This window comes from Notechis scutatus, chromosome 1 (assembly GCF_049901735.1).
Source record: "Notechis scutatus isolate UNSWTSFEM ecotype Mainland chromosome 1, rNotScu1.2, whole genome shotgun sequence".
NCBI lineage: Eukaryota > Metazoa > Chordata > Lepidosauria > Squamata > Elapidae > Notechis > Notechis scutatus.
Window position 1 is genome coordinate 2,250,388 of NC_142009.1, and position 16,155 is coordinate 2,266,542.

Below are 16,155 nucleotides of genomic sequence, written 5' to 3' on the forward strand. Positions count from 1 at the left end.
TCCATCATATGGCCCCATAAAGTCACAATGGGACAGATGTTATACCATTAGTCCAAATGAAATCAGAGCCACTGACGCAAACTTGTAGTTTTATATAAATGAATATATTTAACATCTATAACTACAGCAGACAAGAAAGTCAGCAGCACAGGAACGTCATGAGGTAAATATAAATAGCATACAGAGCCCACAGGAGAAAAAGGCGGGAAAAAAGGGAAACTCCCCCTTTACACCCACGGCAACCAATCATAGTGTAGACTGTCTCATGCAGGAGCTACCACTCTCCCAACCAATCAACTGCAACTGTACACTTTACCCTTCCAGCTACTCTATTCAATGTCCTAACAGTTCTGAGGCACCCGAGTCGCATTGTGGGACTCTCGGCCATTCCCCACTTAAAGAGCTTTGCCTTGTCATGACCTGGCCTGGTTCTATTCAGGGGGCTCCATATTTTTCAGGGAAGCCGCTTTGTTGGATCAAGGGTCAGGCAACTGCACAGCAAACGTCCAAATGAGATCAGAGACACCGATACAAACTTGTAGTTTTATATAAATACATATATTTAACATCTGTAACTACAGCAGACAAGATAGTCAGCAGCACAGGAACCTCATGAGGTAAATATAAACAGCATACAGAGCCCACAGAAGAAAAAGGCGGGAAAAAGGAAACTCCCCTTTACACCCACGGCAACCAATCATAGCACAGATTACCTCATGCAGGAGCCAGTACTCCACTACAACTGTTCCAGCTATTAAGTTAAATATTTTAGCATCCCTCCGATTTATACCTGGACAGCATTTAAACCAAGTTGCTTTACAAGATCCTTGTGGCTTTGTGGACCCAATGGCTTTGTCATGAGATCAGCCAAATTATGTTCTGACGGACAATAAATTAGTTCTATTCCTTTCACTGCTTCTCTGACATTACAATATTTTGCATCAACATGTTTGCTTTTGGTTTTTTATTCTCCCACCTGTTACCATTTGTACACATGTCGTGCTAACTTCAAACACTGATGTTAGCTCCTTTCACTTCAATATCCGAATCCTTTAATAATTGTATATATACCACATTATCACTGAACACAATGCTGATTAACACTGTGAATTCTGCTTCAGCTGTGGAAATGGCAACTGAAGTCTGTTTTCTAGATTTGCAACCAGCTAGTGTGTTGCAAACATAACAAATATTGACATCGACTTTCTCTTTTTATGTTTTTGGGCGGCTCAGAATCTGAATTAATCCAATGAAACTCTGAACATGAGGCAACTGATAATCAATTTTATTCTTCGTCAAAGCAAAACTGGGCAACCTTTGATCTCCCACCTTAAACAGCAAGGCAAAGTCTAAATGTTTGCTTGCATAAATCGTCATAGCTCTAGAAACATAATTTCATATCCGTGGTTCATGCAAACCTCGTGATTTTCTCAGTGCTCTGAAAAGAATAGACCTCAGGTGGGAAAAGAATACATTTTCTGGCACATAACCCAGAGCTTTGCTGTAGGGTGCTGTCTCACATTACGTTACAGCAAACAGGCAGAATTCACATTTTGCATTTCGCAACAAGTTCCGTTACTTGGCAGTTTAGCCTGAAGGCTTTATCTCTGCAGATAGAGCATTTGGTTACAATGGAGCTGAGCTCAGCAGCAAGGAATATCAAAAGTTCAGTTGGTAACACTCTGTACATGCTCCGATCCTTTCACTGTCTTATACATCATTGGCCTAATTACTGATGGCCAAATCTGCCCCCCGGTTCTGCCTCGGTTTACCTTTTACAGTGATTAGCCCAATACATGTATGGTATTCAGCTTTGTTCGGGTATTTTCCCACGTCATTATAGTTGTGCTTTTAAAGTTGTAGCAACGTTTCGGCAGAATCTCAGGCTTCTGTATTCTGTATTATATATATATATAATTCTGCATTTAGGTAAGCAGCAGTATTGATATCGAAATGATGCATCTTATAATTTTGTGGTGCCGCCAAGGTTAAAGCTAGTCTTACGGTTCCACTCCTCAATGTAGGCATAAGCACTTCATCCAATGTGCCTGTGTGAATGCTCATCCACTGGAGATCTCTGACTAACAGGCATTAAAACTTCAGTACGGCTAATCACTGGATTACGAGTGTTCCCTTAGCAAATGTTCAAAGTTACGCAATAAGCGCCCCCCTATGGTTTACAAATAAGTCCCACAACTATGAATCTTGCAATACCACAGTAGTTGTTCGCCCTTATGAACAAACGCAGAGGCTCTGCAACATTCATCCTACACATTGCTGGGCGAAATGGAGCTTCCAGGGAGTGGATCAATCCCTCTGACACTCCGTTCAGGCCTCCGTGGGCCTTTCCCAGCCTGTTGCTGGCTGAAATGGAGCTTCCTGAATTTTGGGTGAGGCCCATGGAGTCCTGAACGGAGTGTCAGAGGAGTGCAAGTGGCTGAGAGGCTGGAGAGGAGGCTGCTTGCTAGATCTTCACAAGATAAGTGACCCAGCGTGGCAGGTTGGGTAGGAGGGGGAACACAACTGTGGAGAGTGTGAGGTATTTCAGTGGGTCAGGAAGGCCTTGTACCATCAGTAGGATCCCCATGGCCTTCCCCACCCTGAATTACCTAATGTGCATTTAACGAACCACACATTCAATTAGTGAATGCGTGGACAAAAGGAAGGAGTGATTCCCTTCAAGGTACAAGATTCACTTCCACAAATCCTCAGGTTACGAATGGAATGGGAAGGCTCACTACATTTGTAACTTGAGGACTACCTGTATTAGCATATATCTTTTCCAAATTCTTATGTTCAGAAAAAATTGCAGAACATAAAATAATAACATTTTTGTGTCCCTCTGTAAATCTATATGCCTTTGATCCTGACGGATAACCTATTAGTTTCAATTTCCTTGCCTTTGGCTGTCCTTTCCTCATAATTGTTTTGGGAATGTGCACCAGAGCACTGCTGCCAAAGATTCTTAAATGTGCCAAAAAGTTTTTTATATAACATGTCATATAGAGTTATGTTAGGAATATAAGTCACCTAACAGCTATTTGGGTTAGAAATATATAAACCAGGATAAACATTTTAAAACTGTATCTTTAAGAAAATGCAAAACTGCAGTTGGGTGTGGTTTCTCAAACGGCCATAAGATGGAGCCAGAAACCTGGGTTGTTTTAGTCTTAGTCTCAGAAGAGAGTGTGTCTGAGTATCTCTGTTTCCTTCTGTTGGAGAGTTTTGCCGTTCCTCCATTTTTCCTAATTGACTGATATTCATGGATTTAATGTAAGTCTGATACTGTTTTTGACACTGGACTTTGTTACTGGATTATCCCTGGATTGAAAAACTGACTGATTTACCAGTGAATGACTTTGGACTGCCTATTTTGAACTTTGCTTAAACTTTCTGGAAGTAAAAACCTACATTTACTGTACAGTGTATCTGTGTGCTGTGTGTGTATTATTCAAACATTACTCTCAAATACGTCTCCCTGTATGCGCTCATTCTCCTAACGGGGAATTACCTCAACAAGTTTCATTAATTGCTGAATTTCATAGTCTATTCAGCAAACAATTGGCAGTTAAAATTGCCTCATCGCAATATTGCTTACTCATTCCTGCATCTGCTACTGGTAATAATATATCTTTCACACCATTCCTGCGTTCAGCAACTCCGTTCTTTGGCCAGAGTGTAGAGGTTGGCTTTTCTATGGGTGATGCTCTTCTTTCTCAACCACTGCTGAAAGACGTTAGGCATGAATTCTCTAAGTCTGCCTGTTTGCAGCTGACACCCACTTTGATTATACCTCCTCTCTACAAACATTATCCACTGTTTAAGTTGTTGAAACATTCCTCTTTTGCTTTTTAATAAATAACAAAACCCATCCAAGAAATTGTTGCTCCACTCGCACAAGCTTCATCATTGGCAGTTGCGGCCACACTCGCATCATTGCAGGTGCTTGCTCTTTCCACAAAATCATCCCTTCTTTTTCCCCTCGCCCCGCTCCGGGCTGCCAACCCAGGACGGTTGGGGAACTCTGGTGTACGTGAGACACGCTCAGCAAATTATGATCCCAATCTGGTACACATAAACCCTTATCCAACGACCTGCCAATAACATGTATTGTTCCTGGCCCCTATACAGAAGAATGTTCCAGTGGTGGGATTCAACAATTTTACTACCGGTTCTGTGGGTGCGTGTGAAGTGTTCTAAAACGGGCAATTTTAAGCTTGAAAACTTACCATCAGCGCTGGTGAGTAAAATGGCTGAGGCACGGCAATCCACTCTGTTGCACCTATTAGCTGAGCTACAAACAAAGGAAATACAGGACAGGAAAGGGTGGGTGCAGGTTGGCGGGGTCAACTGCTGACTGGCGCTCCCGGATCGGTAGAACCGGTGCGAACTGGCAGCATATCGCCACCAATGATTACCATTTGCCAGCCTTACATATTCCTTGACAGCTGGTCCCAGACTGGAAAAAAGTGTGGGATATTTACAATATGCTCACTAGCCCCACTGTCCAACAATAAGTCGAGGGCTCACAATGCACACCTACACAGGTCCATCACTGTCCTGTTCTCTCATTGGAGATCCTCTCCAGCCTTGGTCATAAGGTCATCGATATCTATTCAAGCATCCTTTCCAGGTTTATAGATTTATTACTATTTTTATGTTGTTTTAGCTTTTGATTCAGAGCTGCCCAGAGTTGATTTATAAGATTGGCAGCTATATACAGGCAGTCCTCGACCTCAGTTGTGGCCAGAATGCCCCTTGCTATATAAGGTGGTTGTTAAGTGAGCCACACTGAATTTTATGTGCTTTTTTGCCATTAAAAAAAAACTTTTTTGTTAAGCAAATCACTACAGTTGTTAAGCGAGTCACATGGTTGTTAAGTGAAATTGGCTCCTCCTCCCCCCATTGATGTTATTTGTCTGAATCCTCTTGGGACAATCACAAATAGTGATCACATGACCCCAGGACACTTCCATCATCGGAAATATTGCTGGTTGCCAAGCACCCAAATTCTTTTTTTTTATTATCAAAAAGGTTTTTTTTAATTTTTAACAACGAACATAAACATAAAACAACAAATAAAACTTTTTTCAGTTCTACAGTGTGTCGGTTGGTACATATTTCTTGTGCACAATATCTATAGTCTGTACCTCTTAGGTTTACATTCATATTATATTAATTAACTTTCCATGTCAGATTATATTATTATTACACCATCATTAGACTTTAATTTCAAATCCATATTATCCTTTAGAGCAAATCTCAATTCTTACTAAATTTTATCCATGTTATAATGTATTCCAAAATAATCAGTTGTGATGTATCACTACTATTGTATTACCCTTCAGTTTCCTACTTTTCTATCTAGCCATTGGTAGAATAAACCCCATACCTTATAATACTCTTTTTCTTCTTGTTTCTCTAATTGCTAATGTAATCAACTCATTTCTGCACATTTCATTATTTTCTTAATCGCCAAGCACCCAAATTCTAATCACATGACCTTGGGGGTACTGCGAGACAGTCGGAAGTGAGGGGACGGGTCGTAAATCACTTTTTTTCATTGGCATTTTAAGTTTTGAACGATCACTAAATGAATGGTTGTAAGTCAAGGACTGGCTGTATCGTTTTATTGTGCATCACCCAGAGAGATTGCCAGGAGATGAGCAGACCTACATAGAAGGTGAGTAAACCGGGATCAGCCTCTGAAGCCACACCGGATCCCGAAGCTCACGATTCCTCCCGCTGCTTTTCCAGGAAAGTGGGAACTCGGAGGTGATCCTGATGATCCTGGATCTGGCCAACCTGAACTCCGTGCGAGATTTTGCGCAGACCTTCTTAGCATCGGAGCCCCGTCTGGACATCCTCATCAACAACGCAGGTGGGGCCAGAGCAGACCCTCCCCAGGGTCTCCGGAGGGGGAAGGAAGGGGGAATATTGAGGGGGGAACTGTCTCCCTTTGGGGATTTGGCCATAACTTGAGAAGCAGCTCTCTCCTATTTGTGGCTGTACATTTTTCCTACACTGCCTTTATTAATATTTTTATGAGTGACTCAAGGTGGCAAACAGATCCAACACACCTTCCCTCTCCTATTTTCCCACAACAACAACCCTGTGTGGTGGGTTGGGCTGAGAGAGACAAAGAGAGACAGAGACAAAGAGAGACTAGCCCAAAGTCATCAAGCTGGCTTTCATGCGTAAGGTGGAGCTAGAACTCACTGTCTCCTGGTGATTGGACCAAAGTCACCCAGCTGGCTTTCATGGCTCAGGCAAGATTTGAACTCATGGCCTCCCATTTTAACCACTAGACCAAACTGAAGTAACTGACTTAAAAAGACACCTGCCTTAGTCACTGGACCAAACTGAATGCTTTACAGGTAGTCCTTGACTTATGACCGTGATGGAGTCTGCCAATTATTTTTGTAAGTTGTGTTGGTGCTAAAGCGGGTCACCCCTTGTGACCATGATTTTCCGGCCTATTCTGAGGTGGTTGTTAAGCGAACTGAATGTTCACTATCAGGTGTTTTTGCTAAAAACGGCAAGTAAGTGCCTTTTATGACAAAAATGTTGCAAATCAAGGGTCACTTAACACGTTGCCAAAGGCAGACTATTCGCCACACACCCAGAATGTGATCATGTGACCACAAGGGGGAGCCACTGGAACTTTGGAACCGAATCATGATGTCAGGATTCCAGCAATCACCCTAATTAAATCCTGATTCTCGAGCCAAACTTCAAAAAACTTCAAAGGATTTATTAGAGGGACATACTGGCACTGCCCTGTATGAAGCCAACTCTGGGATATGTAATTTAGTCACCTGTGACCCTGTTCCCTCCCCCCCAGGTGTCTCATAAACCAGTTTCTCCAATTGAGCCCATTCACAGGCTGGGTGTCATCAATCATGTTCTCCAATTAAATATATTTGCAGGCAAAAGCTCTGGTAGTTTAGTTACAATCTTTTAAAGATAAGAGTTGGAATGTACTTTCGCTTTCAAACTGCTGCACTGCTCTTCCACAGTTCCTCCCCCTTTTATGGCAACTACTAAAAGAGGCATAGGAATGTTTTATAAGTTGACACATAAATCCCTTTGGTAATTACATCAGTTGTAAGATCGAATTATCACAAAGTGACGTGTTGTAAGCCAAAGACTATTTGTAATCCGCTTACTTTTCTGGCAGGCGTGATTAAGGGTGGCCAAACCGCCGATGGCTTTGACATGGCCTTCCAGGTCAACCACTTGGGCCACTTCCTGCTGACCCACCTGCTCCTGGACCGGCTGAAGCGCTGCGCCCCGAGCCGGATCATAATTCTGTCCTCAAGTAGCCATATCTTTGGGAAGATCGACTTTCGGACCATCCACAAGTCAGGAGAGGGAATGTGGAAACCTATTCAATCGTATAGCAACAGCAAACTAGCCAACATTCTGCACGCCAGAGAGTTGGCCAACCGGCTGGAAGGAACCAACGTTACCTGCTACGCGGTTCATCCAGGTGAGTGGAAGTCCGTTGTCAGGATTCCAGCCGTTACCCCAATTAAATCATGAGCCTCGAGCCGAACTTCCAAACCTAACAGGATTTATTGGGAGTTAACATGCCGGCATGACCTAGTTGTAGGCGACTCTGAGACACATCATTCACTGTCACCCTTGGCCCTGGTTCCCCGCCCCCCCGGGTGTATCATCATTCATATTCTCCAATGGGACACATCCATAGCCAAGAGGCATCAATCATGTTTTCTGTTGTATATAGACATTTACATACTCGTAATACGACGATCTGATTGGACAACCACTACTGCCTAGCGATTGGTAGTTAACAACGTATAATGATTGGCCGCCTAAACGGTGGGAGGTTTAAAATAATGCCATTGGTTGCGAGCCGTGGTCATTCGCTATAAAAAAGGCTGCCGTGGCTCGAGTTCAGTTGAAGTTACTGACTGTTAATAAAGAGCTGTTTTCAACTCCCGGTCTCCAGTCTACTTTGTTCTGGCGATAGAACACTGGCGACGAAGGTGGGATCGAGCTAACAAAGATCGTAAGCACGTGGCAATGAAAGCCGAGAAATCGGCGAGATGGCCGGCAACAACGCGCCACCCGCACCGTTTAACCCAGCCGAAGAAGACTGGGAGTCATATATCGACAGGTTCCTGATGTTCCTGGAAAGTAACAAACTACAAGGAATCACTGACCAGAGGAAAAGAGCCGTATTCCTGACACACTGCGGACCAACCATTTTTAAAATGGCAAAAGCGTTGGCGAAACCGCACGATGTCAAACAGATGGCATGGCCAGACCTGAACCGTATACTGAGAGCCCATTACGCGCCTGTTGTTTCCAACCTCATTCGAAGACACGAATTTTATAAACGGGATCAATGAGAAGGTAAGAGTATTGGAGACTTCGTAGCAGCACTAAGGGACATAGGAGGAGCATGCGAATTCCTCAACATGGATGAAGCCATGAGGGATCGCGTGGTCCTCGGATTGAGAGACAGTACCCTATAGAGCAAACTACTAAATCGACCCAACATCACCGTAAATGAAGCCATCGCTGAAGCAACCGCAGCTGAGGCGGCAAAGAAATCAGCGGCTACAATGCGACAAATGAATACGGCCAGCAGCCCAAGCCAGAGCAGAGAAAAGAAAACGGAAGGTAACCAGAAACACACTACTGCAACCACCCACCATGAAGACATCGATTCCTCAACCGATACCGAGGACGAAGACAAAGAGGTAAATAGGCTCCAGTCAGAATGGAACCGGCATGGAAGAAGAGAAAGAAAACCCGAATTTCAGTGTGCTGGATGCGGAAGAAATCACCCGCGATCGGAGTGCCGTTTCTTGGACGCCATCTGCAGGCACTGTGAAAAACGGGGTATATTGCAAGGGTCTGCCGAAACAAAAAGAGCTATAGTCCTAAAAGACGAGGCAGCACCACCACCCCCCAGAACTAAGGAGAAACAAACCAGAAGTCGCTGGAGCCGAGAAAATAGAAGTAAACGACTCAACGAGAAAGAAGAAACACACCAAACAATTATCATTGGGAATGCCAGAACAACAGACGCAAAGAAGGTTCGAATAACCGTAAAAATAGAAGGGGAGCCTTGCGAAATGGAAGTGGACTCAGGCTCATACCTGTCAATGGTATCATGGATTACAATAAGAAACTTGATACCAGATATACGAAGAAAAGAACTTGAAAAAGAAAGCCTGACGAATAAAATTCAAGAAACATACCGAGGTCCTACCATTGACAATCGTTGAGCCTGCTTGGTTTAGAATGGTTCGCACCTTTGGGGATCGAAGTGACAGGAATCAACAGCGTCACCGAAACAGACTGGGAAGGAAGCCTGATGAAAGAGTTCCAGGATGTATTCGACGGGACTTTAGGCAAGTACCGTGGGACCCCTATCTCATTTAGCCTAAACGCGAACATAGCTCCCATTCGGTTAAAAGCCAGACGCGTTCCCTTTGCGTTAAAGCCAAAAATCGATGAGCAACTGAACAAACTCATCGCTCAAGGGGCGCTAGAGCCAATCGACCATGCCAGATGGGAAACCCCAACCGTGACTCCCGTGAAACCAGATGGGTCTGTGCGCATCTGTGGGGACTATAAGGCCACCCTGAACCACGCATTACAGCAGAGCGCATACCCCGTTCCAGTAGTCCAACACCTTTTGCACTCGCTGGGGGGAGGAAAAGTTTTTGCAAAGCTCAACCTCACGCAGGCATACCAACTGCCGGTTGACCCCGAGACGGCAGAGGCGCAGACTATTGTAACACATAGGGGGGCATTTAAATGCAACAGATTACAATTTGGTGTCAGCGTGGCCCCAGGCGTTTTCCAAAGTCTGATGGAACGTCTCCTACAAGGACTAAAAGGGGTGGTCCCCTATTTTGATGATGTGTTAGTATCCGCCGGAAATATAAAACAACTAATGGACCGGCTGAGGGCAGTTTTGCAAAGATTTAGAGAAGCAGGACTAAAAGTCAAAAAAGAAAAATGCCAACTTGCCACAAATCAGGTCGAGTTCCTAGGATACCTTATAGATGAAGCAGGGATACACCCCACTGAAAAAAAAATAAGAGCGATAAAAGAAGCACCCAGACCAAAAAACAAAACGGACTTACAGGCATTCTTGGGACTCATTAATTTTTATAACGTTTTTATGCCGCAGAAGGCAACCATAGGGGAACCACTGCATAGACTGCTCGATAAAAAAGCCACCTGGAACTGGGGTCAATGAGAAGAAGCCGCATTCCAAAGAATTAAAGACTTAATAACGTCCAAATCAGTATTAATCCAATACAGCGACACGCTGCCACTGACTGTCACTTGCGACGCATCACCTTTTGGCGTAGGCGCAATACTTAGCCACAAGCTACCTAATGGCAGAGAAGCACCGATCGCCTTTTACTCCAAGACGCTGTCAAAAGCCGAAAGAAACTACAGCCAACTGGACAGAGAAGCCTTGGCCGCTATTTCGGGTGTAAAACGTTTCCACGAATACCTGTATGGTAGGACATTTTCCTTAATCACCGACCACAAGCCACTGCTAGGAATCCTGGCAGGAGACAGAGCCACTCCCAACATCTTATCCCCAAGAATGACACGATGGTCGGAATTTCTGGCAGCCTACAACTACAAGCTAATCTATCGACCAGGAAAAGCCATACCCCACGCCGACGCACTAAGCCACGCACTTCTACCAGACCACGATGACGACCCAGCTCCCACCACACGCACCCTGCAGATTGAAATAATACCAAATCTGCACATCACCGCATCAGACATTGCAAGGGAAACCGCCAAAGACACAACAATGGCCTGAATCCTGAACTGGGTGGGGAGAGGTTGGCCGGAAAACAACAAAAACGAGACTTTTAAACCATTCAGAACCCGGCAAACTGAGCTGTCAATTGAAAAAGGATGTATATTGTGGGGGGATAGGGTTGTTGTTCCAAGAAAATTACAGGAAGACGTGCTGAACATGTTACATGAGGGACACCGGGCATGGTAAAAATGAAGTCCCTGGCCAGAAGCTACGTCTGGTGGCCAGGAATAGACAAAGACATTGAAACATGGGTCAAAACATGTAATAAATGCCAGACTTCCAGACCTACCCCCTCTTTAGCACCGGTCCTTGACTGGGAGACGCCCAGAGGTCCCTGGTCAAGGATCCACATAGACTTCACTGGACCCACAAAGGGATATACATTCTTAATCGTCGTCGATGCCTACTCAAACTGGCTGGAGGTCAGCATCATGAATTCAACAACGACTGAAGCCGTCACTAAACAACTCAAGAAACTTTTCGCCACGCACGGATTACCAGACGTGTTAGTTTTGGACAATGGCCCACAGTTCACAGCCTTAGCTTTTGAACAATTCCTCGCAGAACAAGGAATACGACATGCCCTGACAGCGCCAGCTCACCCGGCGGCGAACGGACGGGCGGAACGCATGGTTCGATACACAAAAGAAGCATTAGAAAAAATTGAAGGAGGTGACATGCAAGACAAAATAAATACAATGCTCACAATTCAACATATAACACCGTGCACATCAACAAACAAGAGTCCAGCTGAACTTTTAATGGGCAGAAAGTTGCGAACATACTTGGACAGACTACACCCCACCTACAACCCCGAGAAGCCACCAGATTCCTCCAGTAAGTACCGCACGTTCATACCAGGTGACCTGGTATACGTGAAAAATCTTACTGGCGATCCATTGTGGTTACCGGCCCCGATAACACAAATAACAGGCCCCCGGTCATACTGATTGGAAACGACAGATGGCAGAACATGGAAAAGGCACATAGATCAACTACGGTCTCGAAACCTCAAACGCAACACTGATACACCCCGCAACATAGAGCAAACCCATACAGAACAGCAAATAAGTAATAATAAAACCAGAGGGGGGACGACCCTTAAATAATAAAGAAAAGGAAGACCCTCCTTTAACAAGATCAAGAACAAGCCACCAACCAGCAACAGAACGTCCAAGGACAAAGAAAAACTACTTACCAACAGGCGACTTCGAAAGGAAGAAGCTGGAAGAGAACCAGGGAAGAAGCAGTCGAACCGACTCTACCTGCTCGGGTAAGCTAGAAGGGAGCGGCAAGGCCCGTCCAACCGACCTAACAAGGCCCGGCGGGAGCGGAATGGCTGACTCACCCTTCCAGGAGGTTCCAGAGAGAAGGACGGAAGAAACATCGATCCCGTCCGAACCGATTGAAGACAACACAGAGACTGAGCTGCGCAGGTCAACTAGGACCCACAAGAGCCCTGCCTATTTGCGTGACTACATCACGTAAAGTTGGACCGTACTAAGAGGGGAGGGGTGTTGTATATAGACATTTACATACTCGTAATACGACGATCTGATTGGACAACCACTACTGCCTAGCGATTGGTAGTTAACAACGTATAATGATTGGCCGCCTAAACGGCGGGAGGTTTAAAATAATGCCATTGGTTGCGAGCAGCCGCTATAGAAAAGGCTGCCGTGGCTCGAGTTCAGTTGAAGTTACTGACTGTTAATAAAGAGCTCTTTTCAACTCCCGGTCTCCAATCTACTTTGTTCTGGCGATAGAACATTTTTCAATTACATTTTTGCACGGAAGAAACTTCAGTCACTTCAGTCACCTAGTTACAATCTCTGAAAAACTATGCACGGAATGCACTTTTCGATTCCAAGCTGCTACCCCTGGTATTTCAAACTCCTCTCTCCCCTCCCTTTCTGTTGGCAACTATAAAATGGCCATTAAAAATGTTTTATGAGTTGACATCCGGCTCCAAGGTGCCCCAGATGGAGCCCCCGGGTCCATCTGGGGCTCCACCAGACATTTTTTTCGCACTGGGGGCTCCCTCGACCCCCTTCTGCAGAGGCACCCCGGGAGTTTCCTCCATCAAGCTCAGCTGAGGAGGGAGACGTCTCCCACCATCCCGAGTCCAGAATCCTAGAACGTTAGGTGGGGAGGGCCCTTGGAGGTCTTCTAGTCCAACCCCCTGCTTCTCAACTCCTTTCCTCATTTACTTTTACTAAAAGCCAAGCGCTTATAGTAGCAACGCCGGATCAAAACATTTGCGCGCAAAGATTCCCTTGTTAACTTTCTCTTCTCCATTCCACCCCGTTAGGTTTCCCATTCGCCACTCACATTCCAAGAGGATTATTGCTTATTGACACTTGGGGACAAGGAAAGAATAACAAGGAAGGAATAAGACCCCATAATTGATTGATGTTGACCCCCATGCTCTTCTCAGCAACTCGGGGGAAAGACAGAAAAGTCATTATTTTAATACCTGGTATTCTTCATTTGAATGTACAGGAAGTTCTTGCCTTATGAGCCCAACGTTTCTGTTGTTAAGCAAGATAGTTATTAAGTGAATGTTGCTTTATCGGATGGCATTTCTTGCCATAGTGGTTATGTGAATCACTGCACTGGCTAAGTTAGTCTGAAAAATCAGAATTTTGATCACGTGTTCATGGAGGTGGTTGTGTCAAAAACAGTCATTTAAATCACTTTTTTTTCCAGTGCTGTGTTGTAACTTTGGACGGTCACTAAACAAACTCTAATAAGTTGGGGACTGCATGTATTAGACACTTTTTCCAATGGATTTATATGTGAGACAACACAAAGTGTGTCAACAGTACTGCAAGGATTCTGCATTGCTTTTCTCGAAATTCTCATTATTTGATTTCTAATCGAATTTAATGCTATACAGATTCGAACTGCTGGTTAGTGGGCAGAGTCAACTTGCAATGCAGCATTGTAACAACTGTGCCACTATGGCTTCCCTCCTTCCCCTCATTTCTCTTCCTTCCTTCCAGCCCTCTCTAAGCTGTTTACAGAGTCAGCCTCTTGCCCCCAACAATCCGGGTCCTCCTTTTACCCACCTCGGAAGGACGGAAGGCTGAGTCAACCTTGAGCGTGGTGGGATTTGAACAGCCGATAGTCAGCAGAAGTGACCCGCAGTACAGCACTCTAACCACTGCGCCACAGAGGCTCTACGCAATGATATTACAGCCCAAATTTAACTCTCAGATAGTGAATCCATTTCCTTTCCCAGGAGTCTTCATTTATCTTGTATGTATCTTGGTTTACTTTGAATGTTGAGGTGCTACCCTCTTCCTGATTTCCAACGAGATGAGGATCAGAGGCTATTGCAAACAATGAAATGAAACACGGCTCCCTCCTCCTTTTAGCTCCAAAAATATCAGCCATGTTAAATTCATATTAAACATGTACTCGGAAGTGTCTCTCAGAGTCGGCTAGCTGTCAGGATTCCGGCACTTAACCCCATTTAAATCCTGAGTCTCGAGCCAAACTTCCAAAACTTCAAAAGGATTTATTGGGAGTTAAAAGGTCCAGCACTGCCTGGGTGTATCGTCATTCATATCCTCCAATGGGACACATCCATAGCCCAGAGTCATCAATCATGCTCTCCAGTTAGAATTTTGCACAGCAGAAATTTCAGTCACCTAGTTACTATCTGTGAAAATATTGATGGAATGCGCTTCGGTTTGCAAACTGACGCATGGCTCCCCCTCCCTTTCTGTTGGCAACTCTGCAAGACCATAAAAATATTTTATGAGTTGACACCACCCATCTCAGTAGTATCTGTGAGGAAGAGGGGAAACACACACACAAACATACACACTCCTTTTGCACCATTGTCCACTCACTTCACTTTTGGGTCTTCTGAAAAATATTTAGACGTTGCCCCAAAGGCTGAAGGGGTTTATTTGGTATCTCCTTTTCTCCTCCATCTCGGTCACTCTGGAAGGTGCTTCTTTCCATCCGAGGCCGTTCACACAACCAACTCTCTTTTCCTTTCAGGACCTGTTGGAACAGAAATTGGTTACTCCTGTTCGCGGTGGTTATTTTGGTTGCTTTATTTAGCCCAGGCATTCAGACGAAACTGTGACGCGGGCGCCCAGACCTCCATCTACTGCGCCACCGAGGAGGGCATCGAGAGCCTGAGCGGGCGGTATTTCATGGACTGCCACCTCTTGGAGCCTTGGCCACAGGCCCAGGATGACCAGCTGGCCAAGAAGCTCTGGGAATTCAGCGAGAGGCTGCTGGGACTGACCACTTAAGGCGGGAAGGGTCAGAGGTGGAGTTTGGGGTAACAGAAAGCCTGCAATAGATTAACCTGGGACATCAAATGGCAGGGAATCTAGAAACTACTCAGGGGTTGCGGTGTGGCTGAGACGAGCGTTGAATTTCCAAGAAGTTTAAAAACTGGGAAGTATTGTGGGGTTTGTGGTGGTGAGTTGCCCAGCGTTGGGCCTAAGAATCTTTGAAATAAAGAAACAAACTCCACCCGGTTGTCGGTCTCTCTTTTCTCCACCCTGGCCTTTCTTTCTGGTCTTGGAAAGGGCTACTCCTTCCCATCCCTTGAGACGTTTCATGACCTTACTAGGTAATGTCATCAGTGCGAGAAGGGAGTGAGGTTGGCAGGGTTGGATAGGTGACCTTTGAGGTCCCTTCCAGAGTTGGGAATTAAACCATTGGTCCATGCAGCCTGAAATGGTAGCAGTGAGGCAGCAGATCTTTGGCAGTTCTCCAAGGGATGTGCGTGTCTTTCGTTTTGGGTTGCCCAGGTCAAAAATTCCTCAATAGTTTGCACGTTCAAGTTGTTCTCGACTTACGCCTGCAGTTGGGACCTGAATTGTGCCGAATTTTATGGCCTTTTTGCCACAGTAAAGTCTTAAGTGCATCACATGGTTATCCAATTTCTTCTGCAAAATTTCCAGTGTTGGAGCATCCACAACTTCTGGAGGTATTCCTTACTTCCCGGTTGCTTCTCTCCTTGATTAGTTTCCACCCGTTGCTTCTTGTCCTGCCCTCCAGGGCTTTGGAGAATAGCTTGACTTCCTCTTCTTTGGGGCAGCCCCTGAGATATGGGAACACTGCCATCATGTCCCTCCTAGTCATGAAGTAAATCCAGCTTCCCACCTGCATTGACTTGGCTTGTTGGAAATTGCAAACCAATCAGCCTGACATGAATATGTGGGAAGCTCTAAGAAAAGATCATCAAGCAACACATCTAGAAATGCCTTGAAATGAACAAGGTCATACCCAGAAGCCAACACGGGTTCGTCAAGAACACATCGTGCCAAATACATCTCATTTCGTTCTTC

General features: G+C 45.0%; 1 protein-coding gene across 5 annotated transcripts in view; it reads left to right on the top strand.

Annotated features, from left to right (window-relative positions):
• LOC148132649 (dehydrogenase/reductase SDR family member 13-like) overlaps positions 1 to 15,334 on the top strand; it is a 70,496-nt gene extending 55,162 nt beyond the window's left edge. For all 5 annotated transcript variants that reach the window (XM_087955899.1, XM_087955890.1, XM_087955882.1 and 2 more), the window contains exons 3-5: positions 5,758 to 5,881; positions 7,181 to 7,492; positions 14,849 to 15,334. In XM_087955899.1, the coding sequence (XP_087812025.1) occupies positions 5,758 to 5,881; positions 7,181 to 7,492; positions 14,849 to 15,108 (696 nt within the window). In that variant the 3' untranslated portion in view covers positions 15,109 to 15,334. The remainder of the gene's footprint in view (positions 1 to 5,757; positions 5,882 to 7,180; positions 7,493 to 14,848) is intronic.
• The last annotated feature ends 821 nt before the right edge of the window (positions 15,335 to 16,155 follow it).